Genomic DNA, 25918 nt, shown 5'->3' on the forward strand with positions numbered 1-25918 from the left:
ATTGCGGTGGGCACCTCAAAGCTATATCACGTGATTGAATGTGGCACGCTAAATGCGGCACGGTACGTTGGTAACATGGCACTTGCTGAAACAGAAAGTAGCTTATGGAGCCGCAGAATTATACGCGCTTGGATTATTGGATTAATGTCTATGTAGGTATTTTAGTTTAGGTGCAAGCGTCCGTACGAAGTCAGCCTCCGTGATATCCTTGATACTCCAGCGATGCTGTCTGGTTACAAGACACTTTTCAACAATTACCTTGGCATGGTGGTTATTATTAATAAGGCGCAGCCATCGCCACTCGTAGCGTGCAATTCTGTGTGCTGTAGAGCGGGGGCGGTTGCCACGCCATCCTTGCAGAGGTAATGGGTCAAAAGGCAGGCGGTCCTCTAAGAGCGCGTACAATATCACGCCAAGAGCCCATGTATCGCAGAGACGACCATCATATGGCAGTCCCATGAGCACCTCTGGGGAAATATAGTCTTCAGAGCCGCACCGCGTAGTGCAGAGCTCATTCTGCCGTATTCTTTTGCAAAGTCCGAAGTCTGCGAGTTCTATGAAATTGCAACTGAAGTCCTCGCGCATTGAGAGAAGTTGCTCTAAGGGATACTTCAGAAGGACGTTTTCCAGCTTCAGGTCTCGGTGTATGACAAGGTTCTCATGTAAGTACAGGACGGCGTGGGCCAATTCGGTGAAGACCCGCTGCAACAGCCAGTCGGGCAAAAGCCCGCGTTTTGCGACGTCAAGTACATCTCCTCCGAAACAGTATGACATGATCATCTTGCAAGATGGTAGACTAGGTTCATTGATGTGGTCGATAAGCGGTCTTCGGCTCTCAAGAAAGCTGCAGTCATTGATGCCATATAATTTGACGATACAGGGGTAGTCCAAGGACCGCAAAACAGCGAGTTCGCGTGTCAATGAGCTTTCGAGTCTCGAGAGCATTTCTTTGTACTTGGTAGCCGTTCTGGCTTGCGGGTTCTGCAGCTCCGCAGGGTACCTGGTGACCTTCACAGCCACCTGTTGGAACTTCTCCTCTGTAGATGAAGCACTGGTGTTTTCATATAGATAAACATCGCTGAAGTTCCCCGACCCAACCAGCTTCACCAACCGCCAGGAGAGCTGGCTATTGAGGTTTGGTAGGATGAACCCCGTTAGCTTATCTTCTGCCATCCCATTTCTAGTGGCCGCAGCATCTGATCCTCCTGTTGCATCCTGGAGTACAGTGGGCTCTCCATTATTATGAGTCACACATGCTGATCCCTGCTGGTCTCCCTCGCTCTCAATGCCCGGCAAAGAAACAACCCGTGCCCGGTTCCCGTTCACGTCCGCTGGAAACGATGCTGTCCCCTCTGAGAAATAATCAGACGTGACCCGGTTCCCCCGCGAGCCTCGTGCGTCCATCTCCATCGTAGAGGGCAGATTGCTGAAGTCCCGCTCCATGCGGGATTTGTGCGGAGGTAGCTCTGACGCAGGATACCACTTGTTACCGGCACGTTTCTTCGGAATATGTAATTCGAGGTCTTTGAACGACACGTTGCGCACATCAACGGGAAAAGTGCTATTCGTGGGCGTCGGTAACTCATTGGAATTGTCACCCGACCGCAGGCTCGACCGAGAAACAGGCGCATCCGTGATCACCGTTCCTACCGTCCGCTCTCCGCCAACATAATCTTCCCCGTATAATTCCTTCCGCAGCACCATGTGCTCGCTCACACAGTTCGATGCATCGTACAGTTTCTTGTCTGACATCGTAATTGGTCGTGGATGCGCTTCTACTCGATGATGTCTTTCTTGCGTGTTTTAGCGCCTCTTATAAAGCCCAGCGCCTACTACGCCTCTGTGTACTCCTTTAATACTAGCAAAATTTCCTGGGGTAGCTTCTCAGAGGACGATTAGATTACCTACACAGCAAACGGTCCGCTTTGTAACTGTTGCGCAGCTTTCTGAGACGGTTATGAATGATCTTCCGTCTTTTGCTCTCTGTTACATCCTTCGTGCGCTGATTCTTAGCATTAGTTAACCACGAGGCGAAAAAGCAGAGTCCGACAGCCCCTACAAGGCTCTGCTTCCTGTCGTCGGGAGAGAAGGGCGTAGGCCGCCATTCACAGGATCAGCGTAACTTTCGATGCGCAGGTTATTGAGAAACGCTGTGCGAAGATGCGCATTGCGTCGGCGACTTCGTGCTTGTCATCGCGCGGGAAAGGACAAAGCATCGGGCACGCGCGGTGATAAAGAAGGATACAGAGGGACGCGGGGGATTGCAGACGTTTACATATGTTCATTATATGAAAGGAAGCTTTGATGCCGTGTAGGTTTGAGAGCACTAGCCCTTCCGGGCAGCTTTACGGCCCATCTGTGACACGATGTCAGCTTGGCCGGCGGCACGCTTCCTGGATCCGGTGGCCTTCTCCGCCTTCGCCTTCTTCTTCTCGAACTTCGCTGCAAACTCCTGGCGCGACTTCGCGCCGCGCTGTTGCAACTCAGCGCATTTGTCTTTGTATTCCTGTTGCAAGGCAGCCTCGTCGTCGACGCCCTCGAGCCACTCGAGCATCTTGATCTCCTCGCCGTAACCGTCGTCCTCCTTTTGCGGTGTCTCCAGGATTATCGGGATGTTCTGGAGGAAGTCGGAGCGAGCAATGAGGCGGAATGCCTCGAGGCCGAGAAAGCCCTGGCCGAGCAGCTCGTGGCGGTCTGCGTTGGCGGCCAGGGGGGCCTTGGAGTCGTTGATATGCATGCTGGCAAGGTACTGCATGCCCAAAGTTGTGCGGAACTTGTCCCAGAACGAGTCAAACGCTGCACGGCTGCGGATATCGTACCCTGCGGCAAAGGTGTGGCACGTGTCGACGCACACACCCACCCGGTCCTTCTGCTCCACCAGGTCGATGACCGTGCGCAGGTCCTCCAGCTTGGAGCCGATGATGTTGCCATGCCCGGCCATGTTTTCCAGCACGATCTTCACAAACTTGGTCTCCGAGATGGCCCGGTTTATATACATGGCCAGCTGCCGGAGCTGTGCATCATACTCGCCCTTCAGGGCCGACCCCGGGTGGAAGTTGTATAGCCCAATACCCAGCTGTTCGCAGCGCTGCAGGTCGTCCAGGAAGGCCCCGTACGCCTTCTCGGCCTTCTCGCGGTCCGGGTTGGCCAGATTGATGAAGTACAGCCCGTGCGGAAGCACGTCTGTCCGTGGGTTGTAGCCCAGCTCCTCGCAGTTGTCGTGGAACCGTTTTATCTCCTCGGCGCTGTATGCTTTTGAAACCCACTGCTTTGGGGACTTGAGGAACATCGCAAACGCATTACAGCCTATGCGATGTGCATTCACCACGCTGTTGGAAATCCCGCCCGCACCACTAACATGCGCACCAAATTTGTAACGCGAAGCAGTGCACCTTACGAAGCCCATCGCTGCTATATCCCTTCTGGCCGTTCACCGTTTCACACCCGTGCGTGGTGGTTGGGCACGCCGTTTCAAACACCAGCTAAAAAAAAAGCCTGATAATTATTCCGGATCGGGTAATACACACTGCGTAATATTGAAGTGGCACAGTTAGCGCCAGTGAGCACTTTGTTGCTGGTATCGCTAATGGTTACCACCAGTTTCGACCATCCCTACGTCGCAATGATGGGCTGCGTCTTCCGATGCGTGTGTATCTATTTGGAGATGACATCGTACGGCTGTGCACAATTCTGTCCCTGCGTTGACGCTGACACTGCAAAATGTGTCAGAGATGCATCGCACAAAAGATCATCTGGCAGAATACATTGACATGAGCAGAGCAGCAAGGCTGTACAGTTCGTGGAACAAGGCGTAGTTTTCAGAGTGATAGGCCAATTATGATAATTTCGAATAAGTCAGATAACGAGTCGGCGGCATTTACGGCAAGCATCGGGCAACGTGGTGTGGCGGAGACGTTGCGGGGTGCAGCCGAGCTTGCAGCCAAAACCGATGCAGAGGCACGGGTATTGGGCGGGTTGGATGGGGTGGGCGGGCCGCTGCTCAACGCAGCGTCGCGCGTGCCGCGGATCTCGTTTCTCTTGTGCGATACAGACACTGGTGCGGTGGCCGCAGAACCGGTACCGCCGCAATCCGCGCTTGTAGCACCGCAGGGAGCCTTCAGCTTCACGTCGCCCAAGTTGGCGAAGTTCCAGGAGTGTGCCTCGCCGGTTGTAACGGTTAACCGTGGATTTCGGTACACGATCAAGGAGGAGGAGGACCTGACGAGCGAAAGAAAGGCGCGCAAGAACTTCAAACTGCCCGAGGACATAGTGTTCACCGGAGGGTTCCTCAGGAACACCATGCTTCGGTACTACGACACGGAGGTGCTCCGAAGCAGCGACAAGAAGTATGTACCAGGGCAGGACGGTGACCAGTTTGCACAGACGTTGAAAGACGTGCGGCAGGCCGAAGTTTTGTTCGAAAACCAGTCTGTGGAGGGCTTGACGCCCTTCCTTGAGGCCAAGGCAGGCTCCTTGGGCCCGGAGATTCGCGACTTCCGCACGATCATTGCCCTTCAACGGCGGCAGGTGGAGCATCAGGTCTCATTGCAGTTCGGAATCAATCCGGATCAGGTAGAGGACAAAAGCGATGTGTTCCATTTCTCGATTATTTCACGCAAGTGCGAGCACGACGACCCTGCAGTGAATATCACGAGTGGGTGGATGCATTTGATTGCGACATATGAGCTTGCGCTACTTCTTGAGTTCATTTTTGGCGATATCGATGAGAACATCTGGGCGAATGATGAGCTTCTAAGCGCCGAGGTAGCAAACGATCCAAAGAAGCGGTACCAATCACGCATGCGTTCACGGTACAAAGGTGCCATATTTATTACAGTCTATGCCTCTCGTAAATTGAATAAGAATACCCCAGGGTTTTTGGAGGGCAATAGCAGCGGTGAGGAAGAGGTCGCCATGGACGCCTGCGCGGTTGGTCGCAAGAAAGCCAAGATAAAGATAAAACGAAAGACCCTCCGCTTGAAGGCTGCAATTTACGATCAAATGCTTTCTTACCGCATAGGAGTCACAGGGCAGCCGTCGCATTCTTTGGTTAAGGTGGACAAGCTTAAATGGATCATTGAACGTTCTGTCGAAGCGTATTCATGGGTAAATCCCTCAAAGGCCCCCGCGGGTGGCTATAAAAGGTTGTTTTAATGTCATTTATATATCACACACTATATTTATAAAGAGATAAAGGCCAACTTCCCATTACCGCCGCTTTAGAACCTTCCCCTTCTGGTTAGTCTTCTTGGCCGCCTGTGCTTTCCTGGCGGAAGCAGCAAGCTGCTCCGTAGTCTTTGGCTTAACTTTGAAAAACGAATCTAGACGTCCTTGAACGCCACCCTTGAGTCCCTTGCGTAGTTTTTGAATGCCGGATTTGATGCGATCTTCGTTGAAGCCCTTTTCTTTGCACATGAAGGCGATCAACTCCTCCTCCTTGGGCTCCTCCCACTTCAGAGAGACACCCTCGGCATCCAGCACGTCCGGCTGCAGAAATAATGCGCGCGCCTCCTTGTAGGGCCAGTTTTCCGGCACCTTCCATTTGGCATTGCCGCCGCTGCTGATAAACTCGACAATGTTCTCGAGTGAGCCATGCTCCTTGATCAGCTTCAATGCCGTAACTGGTCCAACGCCCTTAATGCTCTCGCAGTAGTCGCAACCCAGCATGATTCCCAGGTCCACTAGTTGCTCTTGCGAAAGCCCCAGGCCCTGAAGCACGAGCTCCGTGTCAATCTCGTGAATCGGCTCCTTGCGCGCCTCGCTGAAGGTCAGGTGTCGCAGCAGGTACGGGGTCCGATAGCACAGCGTGTCCATGTCCTCACTTGCTGCCGCAAACACTTTGCCCTTCTTGGCCAGCTCGGCACATTGTGCCTCGGCCTCGCCCGGAGCGTCCACATACGGTATGCCCATCAGGCCCAGCAATTTCTTGGCCTCCGCCACATGCCATTGCTCCACCTTGACCAGCCGCCGCTCGTGCTTCATAATCTCCGCCTGTTCAGTCAGCTCCGCCAGCTTCTGCTCTGTCTCTTTCCGCCGCTCCGTGCGCTTGTCCAGCTCGTGGGCTTTCAGCACCGGCGGCTTCCCGTCAAACACGTAGCATGGCTTGAGTCCATGGTCCACCATCCGCAGCGTCCGGTAGAACATCCCCATCAGGTGCGACGTCGTTTCGCCGTCCGCAGACGCCAGCTGCACGCCGTCCGCCTGCCGCACCGCAATCAGAAATTGGTACAGCGACATCGACGCATCGATAGCGACCCGACGCCCGAAGAATTGCTTCATCTCGCGCGGCCGGATCGCGCTCGGCACCTGCTGCTGTATAATGCTGTTCAGACCCTTGATACCCATCTTACTCGTCGGCAGCGGCGGCAGCACGCTGCCGCCGCACCCGCCGCCTTATATCTGGACGTACAGAGTGATGTTGATATTACGCGTCTGCCAGCGGCCGCTCTCGCAGCTGTTGCGCCCGGGCTGAGCATGCTGCCCACAAAGCTTGTTTCCACACGCGCCCGCCGCATGCGCGCGCTACCGTCGGTTAGCCGCCCATCATGTTCAGCCCTGCGGCAGTGTCGAACCTCACACGACCAACCGCATCACGTCTTCGTTCTTAGTGATACTTGTATTTCAATTTCTGGCACGTGACAATAAACAGCTACAGCCAATCAGATCACGAATTGTGGCTGTCTCCACTTGCCATCTTCAACGAATTCGTGATAAACAACCGAAAGGCAGAACCGTAAGCGCAAGAAGGGTTAAAGAGAGATAACTGACCACGAAGAAAAACAGCACCTAGGATATATCTTCATTCACGAATCGAGCAGGGCTAGCATGTCGTTGTATGAGTATAAACACCCGATCATCAACAAGAAGTTGGCGTCGACGGACGAGAGGAAATCGTTCCCGACTCTGGAGTCGTGGTACGACGTGGTGAACGACTATGAGTTCCAAGCACGGTGTCCTATTATTCTGAAGAATTCACATCGCAACAAGCATTTCACGTTTGCATGTCATCTCAAGACGTGTCCGTTCAAGGTTCTGCTGTCGTATAGCGGGGGCGCAGGCGGGGCGCACGTGGGATCGGTGGGCGCGCAGAGCGACAAGGACGTGGACGACGAGAAGAAGGTCAGCGTGGAGGACGATGTGACGGCTGCGATTGCCGCGGCCGTGGCTGCGGTGGCCAACACCGGCGGCGGCACGGGCGAGGAGAGCGTCAAAGGGCCCTTCACGGTGACGAAAATCGAGCCATACCACAACCACCCGCTGGAGTCGAATCTGAGCCTGTTCAAGTTCGTGCTGACCAAGATCCCCAAGATACTGCAAAACGACCTGAAGTTTGACTCGATCCTGGAGACGCTGTGCAACGAGGACGACAACACTGTTGCGAAGTTCCGGGTCTCGCAGTACGTGGACGAGTCTGGTATTCTGGAGATCATCAAGGAGCGCTACGGCCTGACTGACCAAGAGCTGGATAAAAAGCTGCTCGCGCAGATTGCGCGTCGGATTACGACATATAAGGCGCGCTTTGTTCTGAAGCGGAAAAAGCAGGGCCCATATGCTATTGCTCAGTCCCATGGGATGTCCGGGGAGGATGATGACGATGTGAGCGTACCTGAGCATGTGCATCACCATGTGCACCACGTACACGCCAGCGAGGTAGCGGCGGCAGCAGCAGCAGTTAACGAGGTCAACAAACACTCGCTGGAAGACGCTGACGAGCATCCGCGCAAGAAGGTACGCTCCAACAAGATATCCAATGCGGTCAAGATGGGTACGCGCTCCACGCTGGTGACCGACCACTCCCAACATGAAACCAGTACCGCCGGCGTGGGCGAGGACGACGTCGGTGACGATGGAGTCCATCACAGTCATCATAAGGAGATGTCTCCTCATGATGAAATGGCTGAGCAACTTCGCTTGCTTTCTTCGCACCTAAAAGAGGTCGAAGCTCAGGAACATGGTAATGTTGATGTCGATGTCGATCCAGAAATTAAGAAGGATGATCTCGCGGACGAGAATATCCAGCCGGAACTTAGGGGACAATAAACGGACACTTAATTCTCCAGCCCGATTTCCCGTTAATAATCTTCCTCTATATGAGTACAGAAGTACATCGAAGAATATGTATTATTAGACCGATTATCGAAGCGTTTTCTGTGTGTAGACGATGTCTTTATAACAGTTACCTGCTTGTGCTTGTCACGAACGCCGGGTGCTGTTGAGTCGCTTAGAATTTTCATGGCGAAGCGATGAAAATCGCATCGCCTCCGCACAAGAGCGGACCTAGACGCAAGGGAATATCGCTACATGTTGAGGGCAGGTCGCTATTCTAAAGCTTCGTCCGTCTTGCGAGCTGTCGGTGGCAAACGCCCGTCAGTATGCATGGCATCTCGGGTGTTGACCAGACTATATTCCAATGGAAAAGAGGATGATCAGGTTGCATCAAGTTCTTCGCCAAGTAGCAAACCATGGTACCTCCAAGGCACTGGTAAGCCTGAGATAGACGTCACATCGCCATTTGTTGGCAAAATCAAGCTACCTGCTACGCCTGTTCCAGACACAGTGGTGAATGTGACAGAGTACATGCGGGACAAGCTGGGTGTCACGGATATTACATGTTTCAACACCCACGAAGCACATCGCCCTTGTGTAAAGAACGGTTACGTTATACTTGGTTGTGTGAAATCAACCAGGCATGGTGCCAGAAGTATGATCGAGCTGATGCGCTTTCTGAAGACCGAGTACGGTGTGCTTCCTCAGAAGGAAGGTGGTATTTCGGTTCAAGAATTGAGAAAAAGGCAGAAACGTCTGCAACGAAAGGGAAATCTTACCTCTGCGAGTGCAGAACTAGCAGGAGAGAGCGACTGGTACCTGATAGATAGTAAGCTTTATGATGGCAATGGTAGTGGCGTCTTTGTCCATCTACTGACGAAAGAAAAACGCGAAGACTTAAACCTTGAAGGCCTATACTGCACTTCCGAGGAGCGTGGCCTTTACCAGAAGAAAGTTCTGTCGCCTTCCAACGATCATCTACCAAATGATGATGATGATAATGTCTTAGCAGGACTGAAACGTTTAGCATTGCAGAACTCTAGGCGCTATTATAGCTCTACGAGCTCCGCGACGGCAGATTACGCACGGTCTTCTCTACAAGGCGGTAGTAACATGGAGAATAGCGATGCTCCCCTGTTTTCTCTCGTGGATTCGCTGGCTCAACTGCCCGAAACAGAAGAGTTAGACCCTCAGGAATGGATCCGATCATTAGATGCGAAATGGGCATTTATCGATCTAACAGAGAAACACTGGCAAGCAAGGTGGCTCATGTATAGACTGCTGTATGTGAACCGGTTGCACGCCTTACAGCGCGCACAGGATGGCGACTCGGCGAACTTGGACCATTTGAAAAGGGACCTGACATTCTGCTATAAAACACTGCTAGAGTATTTTACGTTGAAGCAGGCAATGAATGGTCGCCTTAACAAAGAGGAATTGGTTGGCATGTTAGACATTATGTTGACCCAAAAAGAGTTGAACGGAGGCTACAGTAAGCTGGTGAAGCATAATAGAGTATTGCAACAACTTCTTGATCACTACAAGTTCCATGAACCCGAACTCTTCAGGGATGAGCAGATAACAATACGGACTTTGAAACTAATGGTCAGCTCACAAGCCAAGTTAAACGTGCTTTCTGAATTTGTGCGCTTTCTCAGGGACACAGGGTATACAAACCGTAATGTGGCCATCAAGTGTATCGAAATTCTGGCAGAGGCTAAAGAATGGAGAGAATTGAAAACTTTCATGTTCCGCGATACAACCGCCGCTTTGTTGAGCGACCCAATGGTATGGGCTCATTTTCTGAGGTCGATACTCGCCCATGGAGAACCTCTACTGTGGCGTAGTCTCATAGACGACGGCAGCATACTATGGCTGGTGCGCTGTGGCGTAGATGTCCGCGCTTGTGAAGAATTGCATTCTGCGTTGCTGGAGCTTTTCCAAAGGGCTGGCTATGACGCAGTTAAGGCGGACAGCCTTTTAAGAGACTATATACAAGACGGCGCCTGTTCGTAACTATAAATCAGACCGCAGGTTCTTGTTTAAAAATTCTGTAAATAACGGTATAATTCTCTCCTTTTCGATATTCCTGAGCTTGTTCATTTGCACAAACTGCCGCCGGATACGCTGGAGCTGCGCCATGCCGACGCGATCACTCTGCAGCTCCACGTAGCAGCACGAGGGGTCATTAATATCCTTCGTTTCCGAAACTATGACCCGGATGTTGCCAGACACCACATTCGACTGCAGATGTTGCATGATCGTTTTCACCACAGCTTGAGTTTCGGAATCAAGCACCTGGACAAGGTTCACATGCGCCGCAGGCTTCAGAATAGTGGCGCTGTTGGGAGTCAGGCCCTGTAACAGCTTTTCCGTTTCCCGGTCTGCGCAGTCACGGTAGAGCTGTGGGAAGAGCGCCTTGTATACGTCATCTGCTATTGCCTCAAGCTTGTCTTCGCCGGACAGCACCGCGAACAACGGCGAGTCCCACCGAGTCGCGGGATTAGGCTCCTCGTACCGCTGTATCAATGCCTCAAGCAGCGCCGCGTCCCACGGCGTGTCCTGCTGCGTGTTCCATTGTACCAGCTTTTCGTACGCCGCCAGACAGTGCACCAAGCAGTAGGTGGTCATCGCGTGCTTCACCTCACAGTGCAGCTGGTAGCGAAACCCTTTGATGTAGTTTAGCGAGTCCACGATGACGATCGCATTCCGCGAAAGGTCTCGCTTCACCACGGACATGATCTTTGACCGGGCGCTTTTTTCGCCCTGCGAAGTCTTGTAATCATCGTGCTGGATCCCCAGCGTCTCGTCCGAGTGGTACACCACCGTGTACTTGGCGAGTTCCGGCGAGCTAGCACACTTGGCCTGCAGCAGCGCCTCCAGCTGCCGCGCGTAGGTGGTCTTCCCGCTGGACGGGAACCCTGTGAGGAGTACTAACGGCATTGGCGTCCACTGCGTAGTGGTAACGGGCTTTTCGAGATGCCGATTTTTTTCCACGGCATCCCAGCCGCCTGGCACCCACAGCGCAGACCAGCCAATGTTCAAACCCTCCGCTCGCTGCCTGCTGGCAGCGCGAGTGTTTACCCCCCGCGCGGTGTTCCCCGACTACCACATCCCGCTGTCCAACTTCCAGGGCCACCAGCGCAAGGCCATGCTGCGCATCGAGCAGCTGGCGCCGCAGCTCAACCTGCTGCTCGAGGTGCGCGACAGCACGGCGCCGCTCAGCACGCACAACGTGCTCTTCGACCAGCTTGTCGCCACGCACCGCCTTGATCGCATCATCCTGTACACCAAGCGCGACGTCTGCGCCGCGCCCACCCCCGCCGCGCTCCACCGCTGGCACGCCGAGACCGGCGACGACTACATGCTCCTCGACGCCCGCAGCGCCGCGGACGCCGCGGCGCTGCTCGCCGCCGTGCGCGCACGCTACGACGCCGCCGCTGCCGCGCCCGGCGCGCTCCCCCTCGGCTACCGCCTGCTCGTTGCGGGCATGCCCAACGTCGGCAAGTCCACGCTGGTCAACCGCCTCCGCGCCTCCGGCACCGCGCGCCGCGCCAAGGTCGCCGCCACCGGCGCCCACCCCGGCGTCACGCGCGCTACCAGTGAGTGCGTGCGCATCGCCGATCACCGCGCCGGCGTCTTCATGCACGACACCCCCGGCGTCGCCCTGCCCGCCCGCGCCTCCTCCGTGCGCCGGATGCTCGCCCTTGCTCTCGCCGGCTGCGTCGGCCCCGCCGTCGTCGACCCCGTCATCCAGGCCGACTACCTGCTCTACCTCCTCAACCTTCAGGGCCTGGCCCCCTCCTACGCCGCCTACAGCCCCCCCACCAACGACATCGCCGCCCTGCTCGCCGCCGTGTGCACCCGCCACCGCCTACGCTCCGAGACCGCAGCCGCCCTGCACTGGCTTGCCATCCGGCCCCCGGGCCTCTGCCTGGACCCGGAGCTACTCTTGCCGCCGGACGCCTTCTCCTACAAAGATCACGTGACCGCCGCCGCCCGCGTCTCGCTGCTGCCGCCGCGCTGCCACACGCGCCGCGCGGGCCGTTCCGCAGCACGTGCCAGGAACAGCAACGTGCTGTTCCGCTAAAAGGTCCGATCCGTTCCAGATCTGCGCGTGCGTTCCGCCCTCCGCGCTAATTCCGCCCGATTCCGCGTGCACCCATACCGCCCGGCGCCCTTGCGTCCCCCTAGAGCTCTAAGGCCGATCCCGCCTACCGTGCCCGTCCGCGCCCGTTGCGCGGGACCACGCAACGACGCCGTCCGCCCGCATCCGTGCAGGCAATGTCCGCTGGAGCGAACCCCCAGCGTTGCGGGCAGGCCAGCAAGACTAGGCTCCAGGTGTAGCATAGTGAAAAAGTACACAGATATATATATATATATATTGCTGTTGCGAAGAGCACAGGTCCAGCAGAGTCAAAAGCATCTTAGGTTGTTCTCTGGTGCTCCCAGGTTATATATTGTGCTGTCATTCCACTCTCTATATAGATCGGCAGCGCATACAGACTCCACTTGCATAGGGCCGCATTATCGAGGCTATTGGCGTGCATGACCGGGCGCCAGCATAGAGAGCAGCCAGCGGGACCAGAGGACAGGCTTCTTTGTGAGAGCGGCCATAAGTAGACAGAAGGGAAAAGATGGCCAAGCCGGTGCCGATACAGCCGGGGCCGGTACACGGCGGCGTGGCAATCGCACCGAACATGGGCGCGCGGAAGGCCGGCGGCGGCGGGCTGACGATCCGCACGTCGCGCCACTGGGTGCTGCCGCCGCGGCCGAAGCCGGGGCGCAAGCCCAGCTACGCGGCGGCGGGCGCGGTGGAGGCGGAGCGTAAGAAGAGCGGGGGGCGGCGGTCGACGAAGGCGGTGCTGCGCAAGGAGATCCAGCAGCTGCGGCTAGAGAACGTGAAGCTGAAGAAGGAGCTGGAGCGGCTGGTGGCGAGTCTGCAGGAGCTGAAGCGGCGGTTCACGAGCGTGGGGCTGCCGGAGACGCCGGCGGCGGACATCGCGACGCCGGTGAGCCTGGGCGCGACGCCGGAGGCGTCGAAGAAGCGGGTGTACATCGAGGACTCGACGGACGCCTTCCTGAAGTTCGAGGACGAGGAAGGTGGAGAGGTACCGGCGCTGACGACAGCGTGCATGGCGCAGTCGCTGTCGCTGGGCTCGCGCGCGAGCTTCACGGACGAGGAGGACTTCGGCTCGACGCCGTCGTCGCTGTTCTCGAGCGACCTGCAGAACCTGTCTGCGGGCGTGGTCTGCAGCGCGCTCGCACAGCACGTTGCGCACTCGCCGCGCGCGATGCACAGCGGCAGTCCGTCGTCGTCGACGTCGTCGACGCTTTCCAAATCTGTGCCGGCAGGAGCAGGGATAGAGGCTGGCCCAGCCCCTGCGCTCATGGCTTTGGAGACGCTGACGTTCCTGGATAACTACGAGCGCTCAGAGTTCTACAGCAAGCACACCAGCACGCTCCTGAGCAGGACGTCCACGGCGGCGACGCCCGAGGAGCAGAGTCAGCTGATGCTGCCTCTGCTGTCGGTCGGGGAGGAGCCGCCGCTGCAGGCCATTCGGGAGGAAGACGACCTGGTGCGGGATCCGGCCGCGGACACGGCATCGTTCCAACTATCGGCGGAGGACGAGCAAGAGACAGATGGAACCAGCATTTTAAATTTTTTGAAGACACATATGGCCGAACAGGAGGTGGCCACCGAGAAACAGCGCTACGAGCCTCCCGTGCTCCCGGCCCAGGATCTAGACCGATGGACGGGATATAATGACCCCTTGCAACTTATGGAAAAACGGGATCTGGGCCAGTTCATAGCGCCCTCCCTTGAAGAGCTGATGGAGGAGCAAGACGATTGCGACCGCGATTCCAAGCTGCTGGGGCCACTAAACTACGATGCCGAGCCGGTGGGAGGCGATTCCTATGGAGATTAGTGCTTCAGGGCCTAATCACATGCCCTCCCTCGGTCTTTGACGCAGCGGCAGCTGCATCTTTTTACTTATTCCACGCCATTACGTTTCCTTCGGTTTAACGACGCACCTGCATGATTACTAATTTCCCGACAAGCACAACGAATGTAACGTTTTTTATGAGTTATGATGTCCTACTACTTCACCCTCCGGTAACTGGCTGACTTGGTAGAGGCAGACCAATCTCGGACCAAATGCCAGCCCGGTAGGGCTGTAACCTATCTATTTAATTACATTGATCGCACTATTCGGTCTATCAATATTCAAGCGGCTTCTTCCGCGCCTATGTATAACTTCACCCATGTGTTTATTTCTCAATAGGGATATCCGGGCAAGTTTAGATCACTACAACCCCCTTCACGACGCAGCCTGCAATGCTGATGCGGCCATTGCAATACAGTCGGTGAGGCACTATGATGCCAGTAATTTCCTCGGAAACGTTGTGCAGACTGATGTAGTTGAGGTTCTGGAACCTGGCCCTCAAAAGACTATCAAAGTGGAAGTATGTGTCCTGACTCATGACAGCCCTGTTTATCTGCCGCACTTCCACCCGATCCTGATCTGGCCCGTGTATAGTTCCCACAAAGCCCTGTTTCTTGGTAAACGTATTAGGATCTAGCGTAATTTCGTGGATCTCTCGGAACCTCCACCACCGCACGGAGCGCACATTCTTGAGTATCAGTCGCTGGAGGTGCCGCGGCATAATAACTCCGTCTAGATCTAGAGAGCCAGAGAAGTTTTCAATTTTGACGGCAACGCAGCTATCCCATTTGGACAGGTCGCACACAGCAATTTCATCACGCAAGCCGACCAAATGCAATTGCCGTAGCCGCTTGCGCACATTGTATCCGATCGTATGGCCAGGGTTGTCCCGCGCGCCCCTGAGGTTAACGAATTTGTGGAACAATAAATCAGATCTTATTTTCAGAGTCCGCAGATATCGCAGTGAGTCCAGCTGTGACACCGAGTAGTTGATGTGCTTTCCAATCTCTCCCTGCGAAAGAAATTCCTCTTGCGTCAAAACTACTTCGCCCACCGTATCCAGGTGCCCCGTGGTATTGAGCCGGCCAAAAAGCTGCTGGATATCTAATACTACCCCCGTATCAATCTTTAGAGCACCATACATCCGGCTGGCGTTCCCAACAACATCGATCTCCCCGCAGTATGCAGTTTCTGGGTGCTGGAGGGCTCCGAGTATCCAGCTGCGGAACTCTGCGAGGCTGAACCACACCTGCAACACGTCGTCATCGTTGTCAAATATCGCAATGCAAGGGTCCGGGCCGATTAGTATCCAATGTAAACTCGCCAGTCCGCCGTCATACAGCTGGTTAATCCTCAAGTAGTCCAGCACCACGCTGTCGTATCGCAGCCATGGCATGTACTGCCGCCATAGCAGCACAAAGTTCGGAATATAGTTGTAATGGTCCACGTATGGCCTGAACGGTATCTCTTGAAGGCCCCAGTCCCTTTTTTGGGCACTACGGTTCAACCCCCATTGGATGTTCACGCCATTGATATCGGTGGGGTCTAAACAAGTAAACCTGTTATCCAACCGTCTGTAGATTGCTTTCCTGATATCCACCGGGAGCCCTAAGAATAGCTGAATATCGAATGCCATTCAGAATGTTCCTGTCCAGAGCTGTAGGTGACCATTTTCCGTGCGCTGACATGTACGCGTTTTACTAAATTTTGCTGGCTACGCGATCAAGAACTACAAATGCTCTGCCCGAGGTAAGAGACGAAGACCAGAAGCTACTCTGATGTCGAGAACATCTGCGGGGGAATTGGATGTGCTGAAAGTTCAACTAAAGACATGGGAGCGGCAGTTTCTGGAGGAGAATGGAAGGTCACCAATAAAAGAAGACATTAAAGCTCATCCTGAGATTCGCAGGAAGTACAAGGAATATACAAGCCTCAAAAAGCTGCTCTCCAAAGGAAATGCAGCGGTCACCGGGCAGAAGCATGGGTCACCGAGCAGGGCAACGCATCCCACACCTCAAAAACATATAGACGCCGAGATAGAGCTGGGGCCAACGCCTCAAATATACGGGAAGGTGGTCAGCCTCTTTGAAATGCATATATCGCCGCTCAAGAAGGTCCCGGTGCGTCAATTAGATGCAGATAGCTCGGAAACATGCATTTCTCCGGATTTGCACAGCCAGGACGTTGCGCAGTCGGAGCTACTCACGGATATAAGCTGCCAAGCGAAGCGGCAACTGGACTTTTCGGTCACGCCCCATGCGTCGCCTGTGAAGGCTGTACAGCCGCTACTGTTGAATGCGCCAGACCTGCGCTTTGAGGCTATCCCACATGCCAGGACCAAATACGGGCCCAACTCCCCAGTCAAGTTTGATGGAGATGTGACGCTTACACTGTCGCAGACTCCCTTGCAGGCAAAACTTGCACAGGCATCTGAAGGCTACAGCCCTTCGCCGCTTATAAAGAGACCGGCAAAGCCGCTCTCACAACTAGCGAAAGAGTATGAAGACATTGTAGAAGAGCTCAAGGAAGTGGACCATGCTGCGGCAGTGCGCAACCTCGGAGGGCTTTTACAACAGGAAGAAGAGAACACACAGGAAGCAGAGGCCGCAGAGCCGTCTGCGACACGGTCTGACCGGAAGCGCAGGAAGAATAAAGTACGACCAGCACTGGTTACGCTTGAAGAGGAGATACCGCAGGGCAACCTCCACGAACAGCTCGTGAAACTAAGGCAGAAAGCTCTGGACAAGTTTAACGGGAACGATCCGAATGACAGCAGCGATGAAGAAAAGAAAACATCAGCTACCTCTGCTAAACCTGCAAAGGCGAGAAAACGCAAGTATAATACGGTAAGTGACAATTTCAGACGATTAAAATTACCAACGAAGAACACGAGAAATGGGCGGTGGAGACGCAGATAGGCGCAGATGGATGCCATTGCACTGCTAACTACTTGCTCGGATGCATATAAACCATTCTATATTTTATTGGCCTTTAAGAAATATATACTATACAGTATGTGCATTTTAATTGGTTAATATTTGGAGCATACCTTGGATCTTTTGTGCTTCTTTGCACTTGTGAATCTCCTGTCTTACTTTATTCCTTAGCGCCACGACCATTTCTTCCAACACAGGTGAGCGCTCAATTATTGTCGCGTACATTTCAAGCACGACTGCTATCCAATCAGCAACAACAGGAGCGCTCCTGGTATCTTCTAAGCCTTTTAGACACCAATTTAGTAGCGGCTCGAGAGAGGTCTCGTCTCTGTCATATAGTGCGACCCGAATCTTCCCCCGTTTGCGGAGTTCTTGTAGAACAGTCAGCGTCAGCTCCTTCGCCATCCCTGGAACAAAGGCGCTGTCAAGGGCCTCGGCCCATTTGAATTGGTTCAGTTTCTTTTCGAATAAACGTAGTCTGGGTTGCTGTCGTGGCTTGTCATTATGTATGATATGCTCTTGGTCGCCTTTGTATTCAGAACCACGCATCATCCGTTGAAAGTTGTTACTCTTGCGTTCCTTGCCCATAATGGCAGTCTCCGTGTCCTGCGCATCGCTATCACCCTTTGGTTCACGGGTCTTCTTATTTGTCCTTATGGCTAGTAGACCAGATGACAGGCCGGCTACTAGATGCTTGTTCCCTTGCGCGTCGCCGGGAGAGATGGCACAGCTCAATACTGCGCTGCTGAACTTCCAACCAAACTTCACTCTGTAACCGTCTAATGGATCAAACACCTTGACATGGCCATCGAGAGATGATGCAAGCAAGCAAGAGTTCATCGCACCGCCATCTGGCATGTTCACGTAGTCGAGACAGGTAACAGTCTTGGCAAAGTTGCCGCGCTCGTGCAATAGCTTGTTTCCAGTGAGGTCCCATACCTTGAACTTACTACCGCCACACGACACCAGCTGAGTGGGAGAGATTGCAACTATGTCTTCCACAGACATCCCGTGATTGAGCTGCGTGACGGGCTGTGCGGAGCGCGTCCGCGTGTCATGCAGCCGTACCACGCCGTCGTAGCATCCCGAGACAACCATATGTGGCGCTCCTGGCACGAAGCACACGGAACGCACATAGTCAGACGCTCCCAGCAGCTCCAGAGTCGGCTCATATGCATGGGAGATGTCCCACACCCGCACCACACGATCGTCCGTCGCCGTCACTAGAGTCTGTTTGTCCAGCGGGTGGAACTTAGTGACGTGCGCCGGATGCGTCGAAGCCTTGATAGACACAAGCAGATTCCGGGGGTTGTAGCTGTCGTACACAGACACCAGCCCTGTGGCATCACCCGCTGCAAGCAGCTTGCCATCCGGCCGGAACGACGAGCTGTAGACCACGTCCTTGAACCGCGAGAAGGTCTTGATCACTTGCCGCGTCCGGGAGGAAAACAGCTGTACACGCGTGGAAGATGTAACTGCAAAATCGTGTGGGTGCTGCGGGTTGAACTCTATATGCGTCACTGCATTATGCTCTTTTACCAACTGTGTTGATGAATACTGCCGCCAATACCGCTGCTCGGGTGTAGTCTGCAGCGGCAGTACAGGATTTTTCAGCGGAGTAACCCTAGGTACTGCAGAGGACATTGCAAAGCTTAGTGAGGTGGCGCTTCTCCTATAGTCCTGCACCCGCGCTCTTCTCTTCTGAACCTGCTTCAGCTCATCGCGAGCAGTAAGCCACTGAAAAATTTTTGATATTCGTTTCGCGTGATCGTTATCCGGTACTGTCGCAGCTGGTGACAGTAGCTCCGCACGCTGTCATCGGGGCGTGCCCTCCACAGATAGGTCCATTGGGCGCGTGGCTGCGGCTTCTATATCACTGGTTTTTATCTGGAGTCCGCCGCAGGTTATCGGCCGTCAGAATGTGTTCTGACAGGTTACATCGTCTGGGGTCTACTGTAACGTGCTGTTCCTCTCTTCGCTTGCAGTGGCATCTCGGGAATACCCGTGTCCATGTACATTTGATGCCGCAAGTGTGCAGGCGCATGCATGTTGATAGTGCGTATGGCCATTTTCACCCTGAAAGCCAGTTTCCGTCTCGAAAGGCGACTTTCAGCTTGAGGCATATAACAACTGCAAATAAACAACGACACTGCGAGGCGGCACGAGTGCTACAACAAAGAAACTGGTACCCAGTTGGCAGGCCAGAATGTATTGGTATATAATCGTGCGAAACAGACGGTAGCCGCAAGTCTGCCTTCTTAGGCGTGGTTGTTAGTCGTATATGGTGATACTCGATTTTATTATTAGGGCCACATTGTTTTATCAGCACTGCAGCTAGATCAGCCAGAGAAGCCATCAAACGGAAGGTTGAACGACGAGAGAATGGCAGCGATTCAGCTCGAGAAGACATTGGTGCCGCTACCATCTACAAGACGCAACTTTGGGACGCATTTATCGTATGACAGACACACGAATAGGATTGCGTACGGCTCCGGAAAGTCCGCGATCGTGAAGAGCTTGGACAGCGACATTGTGGTCCAATTTACGGGCCACGGGTCGGCGAATGTCACGGTGGTGCGGTTTTCGCCGGTGGCTGGGTCGCAATATGTGGTCTCTGGAGACGACGCAGGCCGTATAATGGTGTGGAGCTACTTTGAGGATGAGGAGAAAGGGCAGGTGGAGACGAAATTGCGTTCTGAGTTCCAGGTACTTGCCGGAGCGGTGGCCGATATCTCATGGGACTTTGAGGGGCGCCGCTTGTGTGTAGTGGGCGCAGGTCGAGACCGCTACGGTGCGTTCATCAGCTGGGACACAGGCAACTCGCTCGGCGAGGTTACGGGGCACGCGCTGAACGTCAACGCCTGTCATATTCGGCAGGCGCGCCCGATGAGGGCTGCGACGGTAAGCGACGATGGCTCCATGGTGTTCTACAAGGGCCCGCCTTTCCAGTTTTCCTGCAGTGACCACACACATCACGCCAATGGCAAGTTTGTCCGCGACGTACGCTTTTCCCCAGCCAAGGGGGCCTACCTTGTTAGCGTGGGGAGCGATCGCAAGATAGTGCTGTACGACGGCGACTCCGGGGAATTTATCAAATACATTGGAGAGGACTCAGAGGAGTGCGGCGGGTTTTTCTCTCTTGCATGGGTGGACGACGGCGACAAATCCAATAGGATCGTGACAGCTAGCGCGGACGGTGTGGTACGCCTGTGGGACGTGGAAGCCAACCGTCTGCTAAAGCGCTGGGAGTTAGGAACCGAGGTGGCACAGCAGCAAGTCGGCGTGGTTGTTACGCGCGACAGCAATATCATCTCTGTGTCGCTGGATGGCACGCTTAATGTGTTCAGCATCGAGAGCGATAAGCCAATAAAGACAATCGAGGGCCACAAGAAGGGGATTACCGCCTTGAAAACCAACCCTCTGGTTACCGCTTCTTATGACGGCCGCGTTCTGGAATGGTCTGCGGAAGGTACGGCTGCCGTTGCGGCGATGCACTCAAACAGCGTCACATCGATCAACAATGTGGGCGGCCGCACGTGCACTGTGTCCTGGGATGGTACTTTGAAAGTAGACAATGAAGAAAAGCACAAGTTTCCAGATGATCCTAAAGCCTCCGTTGCATTCGAGGGCATGGTTGCACTGATTACGAATAACAAGCGTCTGGTACTTGTCAAGTCGGAGTCCGGGCTTGTCGTCCAGGAGACAGCCCTCAGCAGGTCACCATGTGTGGTCACGATGGCCAAGTCGCATGTGGCTGTGGGATACGAGGACAGTAATATCATCGATGTCTTCCTGGTTTCGGACTTTGCCACGCGCTTCGAACTCGCTCTGACGATTCGCGGAACACCCTCTGCGCTCTCGTTCTCTCCTACGGAGCAGTATCTGGCCGTCGGAGACGTGATGGGCAAGATCCTTCTCTTCAACGTGGAACAGAGAACTGTAGTCACCTCCAGGTGGTCGTTCCACACCGGGAAGATAACGTCGATGGACTGGCGCCCCGACGAGGACGACGAGAACTACATCGCCACGGCGGCCCTGGATACCCATCTCTTTATTTATTCCGTCAAGAAACCGATGCGTGTCATCAAAATGCTGAATGCCCACAAGGATGGTATCAACATGCTTGGCTGGGAGGATCCAGACCATCTTATCACAGGTGGCCAGGACGCCTGTATCAAGAGATGGAGGGTCTCCTTTTCTTGATGACCTGCCCTATCGGAAATCCCCTCGGGCCTGCTCTTAGGGATAGCGAAGGACAATGAAATCAACGAATTTGAAGTATAATGCGCCGGGTCTAGCGAGGATTCGAACTTGTGTGCTCGGACAACCTGTATTCTCGATATGTCCCATTTGTATAGATTCACTGTTATACTGTACCTTCTTCGAAGAATGTTACTAAAACTGCCCGGACCTCACACTAATCAATTACGGCCAGGGCCCCACTCTGGACCACGTTGAAAGGCGAAGAGGCCCAAGCTCTGCCTACTTATCGAGCCACTTACGGTCCGAAGTGGGTTTCCTGGTAAATAACTTTTTACGAAGGGCTTTATTGCATACCAGAACGTTGTTGACCAGAAAGCACTTCGCTTCAACAGTAGCACCCGATCGAGCACGTGAGTCGAACATGTCGCGTGAAGCCAAGGCGCCGAAGGTAACGTTCAAGGATATGCATGATGAGGAGGGCGAGGACCACTCGACATCGGGGCAGTACGGTTTGAAGGCGAACTATGAAGCCGATGGAGGGAACAACGACAAAGAGAACGATGGAGACAGGGAATATGAAGACGATGAGGAAGAGGAGGATGAGGAAGAGGAGGATGGCGACGATAGCCGTCAGGACACAAGCGGAAACGATGAGAACGGGGACGGGAACGAGCGCGGCGCAGAGAGTGGTAGGAGACACATGGGCCAGCGGGCCGACGACGGGGTCGTTATACCCAACCGGCCGCAGGGCGAAGTGCGCATGACGCTGATCGACCCAAAGAATATGCCGCGCACTCCCACACGGGGCCGGCCACCAAAGCGGAAGTTTGGGCGCAGCGCCTCTCCCGACCTGTCGAAGGCGGGCCCGGGCTTTACAACAAGCATTCCTGGCAACAGTAAGCGGCCGCGCCTGCCATATCCCGTGGATGAGCGCGGCAACCCCCTACCGGTTATCAACGACGAGTATACGTTGCCGGATGATCCCGAGGGCGAACGGAAGATTACAAGAGACGGCGACCTGCTTGGTGGCAGACAGTTTCTTGTGCGCACATTCACGCTGACCGGCAGAGGGCAGACAAAATACATGCTCTCGACAGAGCCCGCGCGTGCCGTTGGGTTCCGTGACTCGTATCTGTTTTTCCAGTACCATCCAAACCTGTACAAGCTTGTGATCTCACAGGACGAGCGCAACGACTTGATCGACCGGGGCGTGATACCGTACTCCTACCGCAGCCGTGCCATAGCGCTCGTAACGGCACGGAGCGTCTACAAAGAGTTCGGAGCCCACATTATCGTCGACGGGAAGAATATCACCGACGACTACTACGCTACAAAGCTGCGTGCAGAGGGCAAACTGGTGGAGGGCACATACGCTCGCGAGCCAATCTCCAAGAACGGCACTCGCAGCGACGGCTGGGACTACCCCCAGTCGAACATCAACCCTGCGCGAAACGCAGTGGAGTTCTTCGATAAAAAGAATCACAATATCGCTCCGGGCAGCAACATAAGCGCTACCAACTGGCTTTACCAGCACGCCGCGGCTTGCAGCCGCTTCAACAGCGATCTGTTCTACGACCGCGAACGTGTGTTGTTGATCGAGAACCTCGGTCTGCGCGACCCCTACACCAACACCCTACATCTCCCCCAGTCAACGCAGTCCTCCAAGGTCCTGGCTTTCCGCAAGCTGCGGCCAGAGACCGACCAGATCATCTATTCCACGCATATACACGACAGCGACGTTGCACGAAGGAAAACTGGCCTTGCCGACGTCCCACCCGAACTCTTCGAAGACATTGTAAGCGACGAAGTTAAAGAAGCTATACTAAAGCAACAGGAATTTGAACGGACAAATTGAATGCTGCTAGCCCGCATTAATGACGCTTAACTTAATTCTAATCATATACTGTAACTAACATATAGCCTCCATGTTGCGGGTAACTAGAGTATCCGCCTTGTTGGGCAGGAGACCAGTGGAGTCCTGTCGTAGTTAAAGGGCGCGTATCCCTCTCTACAGTTCTCTCTACTGTCCAGCAGTCATATAGCTCCTCATGGGCCTTCTGCATTCTGCTTTCCGTCCTTGTTGCGGCACCCCAGAAGGGTTTAGTTGGGAGTCAGCAAATTGAAAACTTGAAGACGCATTTCCGAAGACCTTTTGCCACCCTCAAACTAGTAAACACAGAGGGAGCTGCACTCAGTCGCACAGTACAGATGAGTAGCGTACTGACGTACCAGCTTCTCAGAACGCTGAAAGGCGACAGACCGCTTTCTGTAGTTCGCAGCAGCTGGCGGGCCATAGTAGCAAACAATCACGCCGTGGTTTATCGACAGAAGGTGCGCGCTCTGCACACTTCACCAGCCGCCTGGAACCAGAACAAGAGCAGTAAAGATGGAAACGATAAAGACTTTGGCGATGATGAACTGAAAGCGCTCAAGGACGAGCTTTTCAAGCAAATCGAGGAAGCAAACAAGCGCACAGGGAGCGAGAAGGATGCCAAGCAGAAAGAAATTGCCGAGCAGATGAGACGCATGGAGGAGGTAGTTAAGCGGCAGCTGGAACGCGCCAAGAAGGAGGCCGCGGAGAAGGATGCGAAGGCCACTGCTGGTGAAAGTGGGGCCGACAATGGTAAAGGACCCGAGGGACAGCGGCAGGAGCCCGACGCGAACAACCCATTTAATGACCCTAAAGTCATGACCATAAACATCAATTTGTTCAAAGTAGGGCTGGTGCTTACTCTAATTGCATTCATCATGAGCAAGCTAGGCCCGGGCAGCGGTGAGCGTGAATTAACTTGGCAGGAGTTCCGTAAGGAGCTGCTGTGTAAGGGCTATGTGGCGAAGTTGATAGCGTCGCGCAGCAACGTAGTGAAAGTGGTTTTAAACGAGAATGGGATGCATCAGCTTCAGAACAGAGATACCTCTTACTATTTCACGATTGGCTCGGTAGAAAACTTTGAACGAAAGCTCAGGGAAGCGCAGGATGAGCTTGGAATTGCAGAGGACTTCAGGATCCCCGTCATCTATATATCTGAAAAACGTTGGATGCAGCTAGCCGTCCAGCTACTGCCCACTGCGATGATGATTGGTGGCCTGTATTGGCTGAATAAGAGGTTTATGTCTTCTGCAAGTGGTGGGCCAGGCGGTATTTTCAACGCAGGCAAGTCGAAAGCAAGGAGATATAACAAAGACACTGATGTAAAAGTAAAGTTCAAAGATGTTGCTGGGTGCGATGAAGCTAAGGAAGAAATTATGGAATTCGTAAGCTTCTTAAAAGAGCCTTCCAGATACGAGAGAATGGGTGCTCAGATACCCCGTGGTGCTATCCTCTCGGGTCCTCCCGGTACAGGTAAGACTTTGCTAGCAAAGGCTACTGCAGGAGAGGCGGGCGTGCCATTTTTCTCTGTTTCTGGTTCAGAATTTGTTGAAATGTTTGTCGGTATTGGTGCCTCTCGTGTGCGCGATCTGTTCAAGACTGCTAGGGAGAATGCGCCGGCGATCATCTTCATTGATGAAATTGATGCCATTGGAAAGTCGAGGCAGAAGGGTAATTTTTCTGGTGCGAACGATGAGCGTGAGAACACTTTGAACCAACTGCTTGTGGAGATGGATGGATTCACGCCGTCTGACCATATTGTGGTGCTCGCGGGTACCAATAGACAGGATGTTCTAGACCGTGCATTGATGAGGCCTGGTAGATTTGATAGGCATATCCATATTGATAAGCCGGAGCTATCTGGCCGCCAGGAGATCTTCAAAGTTCACCTATCGAAGATTAAGCTTGCAGGGGATATTGCCGATTTAAAGGATCGTCTAGCTGCCTTGACACCGGGATTCTCGGGCGCTGATATTGCGAACGTATGTAACGAAGCCGCGCTAATTGCAGCCAGGTACGACAGCTCGTCTGTGAAGCTGGAGCACTTTGAACAGGCTATCGAGCGTGTTATTGGTGGTGTTGAGCGGAAGTCGAAGCTTCTATCACCCCAGGAGAAGAAGATCGTTGCATATCACGAGGCAGGCCACGCTATTTGCGGCTGGTTCTTAGAATTTGCGGATCCGCTACTGAAGGTTAGTATCATTCCCCGTGGACAAGGCACACTAGGCTATGCACAGTATCTGCCAAATGACGTTCATCTGCTCAGTGAACAACAATTACTGGATCGGATGACTATGACTCTAGGTGGGCGTGTCTCTGAGGAACTACACTTCAGCAGCGTCACTGGCGGTGCGTACGATGACTTTAAGCGCGTTACCTCTACAGCCACGGCCATGGTGACCGAACTTGGAATGAGCAAAGAGCTTGGTTTGGTCAATTACACGCCGAAGAGCGAGCATGATCTCACCAAGCCGTTCTCGGAGGAGACTGCGGCTATCGTAGATTCGGAGGTCTACAATCTGATTCAGTACTGCCATGACAGATGCGAAAAGTTGCTGCGGGAAAAGTCCGAGGAGTTGGAGAAAGTAGCGCAACTGCTCATGAAACAAGAAGTTTTGACGAGGGAAGATATGATACGCCTACTTGGCAAGCGTCCTTTCCCAGAACGCAATGATGCATTCGACAAGTACCTGAATGAGAGTGAAACAAGACGCCTAAAAGAACAGGAGGAGAAAGGAGATGACGATAAAAAAAGGGATGACGCCGAACCTAACGGTGAGAAACCATCTGAATGATTGCCAGAAGTGTTTTCCTGTCGTGTGCGGCATTTGTAAGCTGCCGACAGCATAGTCACCTTGAAAGATATTCACTTATTGGAACTGCAGTCATTTATGTTAAAATAGTACGTTTTTATT

General features: G+C 53.9%; 15 protein-coding genes across 15 annotated transcripts; 9 read left to right on the forward strand and 6 right to left on the reverse strand.

Moving 5' to 3' along the window:
• Positions 1 to 141: 141 nt before the first annotated feature.
• On the reverse strand, positions 142 to 1752 carry PRR1 (serine/threonine protein kinase PRR1; the record flags this gene model as incomplete). Its single annotated transcript, NM_208245.1, has 1 exon — positions 142 to 1752. The coding sequence occupies one exon, from the start codon at positions 1750 to 1752 to the stop codon at positions 142 to 144; it is 1611 nt and encodes a 536-aa protein (NP_982892.1).
• A 574-nt stretch (positions 1753 to 2326) lies between these two features.
• Positions 2327 to 3406, reverse strand: APN1 (DNA-(apurinic or apyrimidinic site) lyase APN1; the record flags this gene model as incomplete). The annotated part of the gene is made up of 1 exon (NM_208246.1): positions 2327 to 3406. The coding sequence occupies one exon, from the start codon at positions 3404 to 3406 to the stop codon at positions 2327 to 2329; it is 1080 nt and encodes a 359-aa protein (NP_982893.1).
• A 431-nt stretch (positions 3407 to 3837) lies between these two features.
• Positions 3838 to 5154, forward strand: AGOS_ABL053W (ABL053Wp; the record flags this gene model as incomplete). Its single annotated transcript, NM_208247.1, has 1 exon — positions 3838 to 5154. The coding sequence occupies one exon, from the start codon at positions 3838 to 3840 to the stop codon at positions 5152 to 5154; it is 1317 nt and encodes a 438-aa protein (NP_982894.1).
• Positions 5155 to 5208: 54 nt separating this feature from the next.
• On the reverse strand, positions 5209 to 6345 carry RAD27 (multifunctional nuclease RAD27; the record flags this gene model as incomplete). The annotated part of the gene is made up of 1 exon (NM_208248.2): positions 5209 to 6345. One exon carries the CDS (start codon positions 6343 to 6345, stop codon positions 5209 to 5211), a length of 1137 nt encoding a protein of 378 aa, NP_982895.2.
• A 480-nt stretch (positions 6346 to 6825) lies between these two features.
• ABF1 (DNA-binding protein ABF1) lies at positions 6826 to 8040 on the forward strand (the record flags this gene model as incomplete). The annotated part of the gene is made up of 1 exon (NM_208249.2): positions 6826 to 8040. The coding sequence occupies one exon, from the start codon at positions 6826 to 6828 to the stop codon at positions 8038 to 8040; it is 1215 nt and encodes a 404-aa protein (NP_982896.2).
• Positions 8041 to 8301: 261 nt separating this feature from the next.
• Positions 8302 to 10062, forward strand: ATP25 (Atp25p; the record flags this gene model as incomplete). The annotated part of the gene is made up of 1 exon (NM_208250.2): positions 8302 to 10062. The coding sequence occupies one exon, from the start codon at positions 8302 to 8304 to the stop codon at positions 10060 to 10062; it is 1761 nt and encodes a 586-aa protein (NP_982897.2).
• Positions 10063 to 10989, reverse strand: KTI12 (Kti12p; the record flags this gene model as incomplete). The annotated part of the gene is made up of 1 exon (NM_208251.2): positions 10063 to 10989. One exon carries the CDS (start codon positions 10987 to 10989, stop codon positions 10063 to 10065), a length of 927 nt encoding a protein of 308 aa, NP_982898.2.
• A 94-nt stretch (positions 10990 to 11083) lies between these two features.
• MTG1 (putative GTPase MTG1) lies at positions 11084 to 12136 on the forward strand (the record flags this gene model as incomplete). Its single annotated transcript, NM_208252.1, has 1 exon — positions 11084 to 12136. One exon carries the CDS (start codon positions 11084 to 11086, stop codon positions 12134 to 12136), a length of 1053 nt encoding a protein of 350 aa, NP_982899.1.
• Positions 12137 to 12683: 547 nt separating this feature from the next.
• On the forward strand, positions 12684 to 13976 carry HAP4 (transcription factor HAP4; the record flags this gene model as incomplete). Its single annotated transcript, NM_208253.2, has 1 exon — positions 12684 to 13976. One exon carries the CDS (start codon positions 12684 to 12686, stop codon positions 13974 to 13976), a length of 1293 nt encoding a protein of 430 aa, NP_982900.2.
• Positions 13977 to 14349: 373 nt separating this feature from the next.
• On the reverse strand, positions 14350 to 15630 carry CTF13 (Ctf13p; the record flags this gene model as incomplete). Its single annotated transcript, NM_208254.1, has 1 exon — positions 14350 to 15630. One exon carries the CDS (start codon positions 15628 to 15630, stop codon positions 14350 to 14352), a length of 1281 nt encoding a protein of 426 aa, NP_982901.1.
• A 142-nt stretch (positions 15631 to 15772) lies between these two features.
• On the forward strand, positions 15773 to 16912 carry SLD2 (Sld2p; the record flags this gene model as incomplete). Its single annotated transcript, NM_208255.1, has 1 exon — positions 15773 to 16912. One exon carries the CDS (start codon positions 15773 to 15775, stop codon positions 16910 to 16912), a length of 1140 nt encoding a protein of 379 aa, NP_982902.1.
• Positions 16913 to 17017: 105 nt separating this feature from the next.
• UTP15 (snoRNA-binding rRNA-processing protein UTP15) lies at positions 17018 to 18574 on the reverse strand (the record flags this gene model as incomplete). Its single annotated transcript, NM_208256.1, has 1 exon — positions 17018 to 18574. The coding sequence occupies one exon, from the start codon at positions 18572 to 18574 to the stop codon at positions 17018 to 17020; it is 1557 nt and encodes a 518-aa protein (NP_982903.1).
• A 738-nt stretch (positions 18575 to 19312) lies between these two features.
• Positions 19313 to 21133, forward strand: AIP1 (Aip1p; the record flags this gene model as incomplete). The annotated part of the gene is made up of 1 exon (NM_208257.1): positions 19313 to 21133. The coding sequence occupies one exon, from the start codon at positions 19313 to 19315 to the stop codon at positions 21131 to 21133; it is 1821 nt and encodes a 606-aa protein (NP_982904.1).
• Positions 21134 to 21554: 421 nt separating this feature from the next.
• On the forward strand, positions 21555 to 22988 carry NPL6 (Npl6p; the record flags this gene model as incomplete). The annotated part of the gene is made up of 1 exon (NM_208258.1): positions 21555 to 22988. One exon carries the CDS (start codon positions 21555 to 21557, stop codon positions 22986 to 22988), a length of 1434 nt encoding a protein of 477 aa, NP_982905.1.
• Positions 22989 to 23341: 353 nt separating this feature from the next.
• On the forward strand, positions 23342 to 25798 carry YTA12 (m-AAA protease subunit YTA12; the record flags this gene model as incomplete). Its single annotated transcript, NM_208259.2, has 1 exon — positions 23342 to 25798. The coding sequence occupies one exon, from the start codon at positions 23342 to 23344 to the stop codon at positions 25796 to 25798; it is 2457 nt and encodes an 818-aa protein (NP_982906.2).
• Between the last annotated feature and the right edge of the window lie 120 nt (positions 25799 to 25918).

The sequence above is a fragment of the Eremothecium gossypii genome, chromosome II (genome assembly GCF_000091025.4).
Source record: "Eremothecium gossypii ATCC 10895 chromosome II, complete sequence".
Lineage (NCBI taxonomy): Eukaryota > Fungi > Ascomycota > Saccharomycetes > Saccharomycetales > Saccharomycetaceae > Eremothecium > Eremothecium gossypii.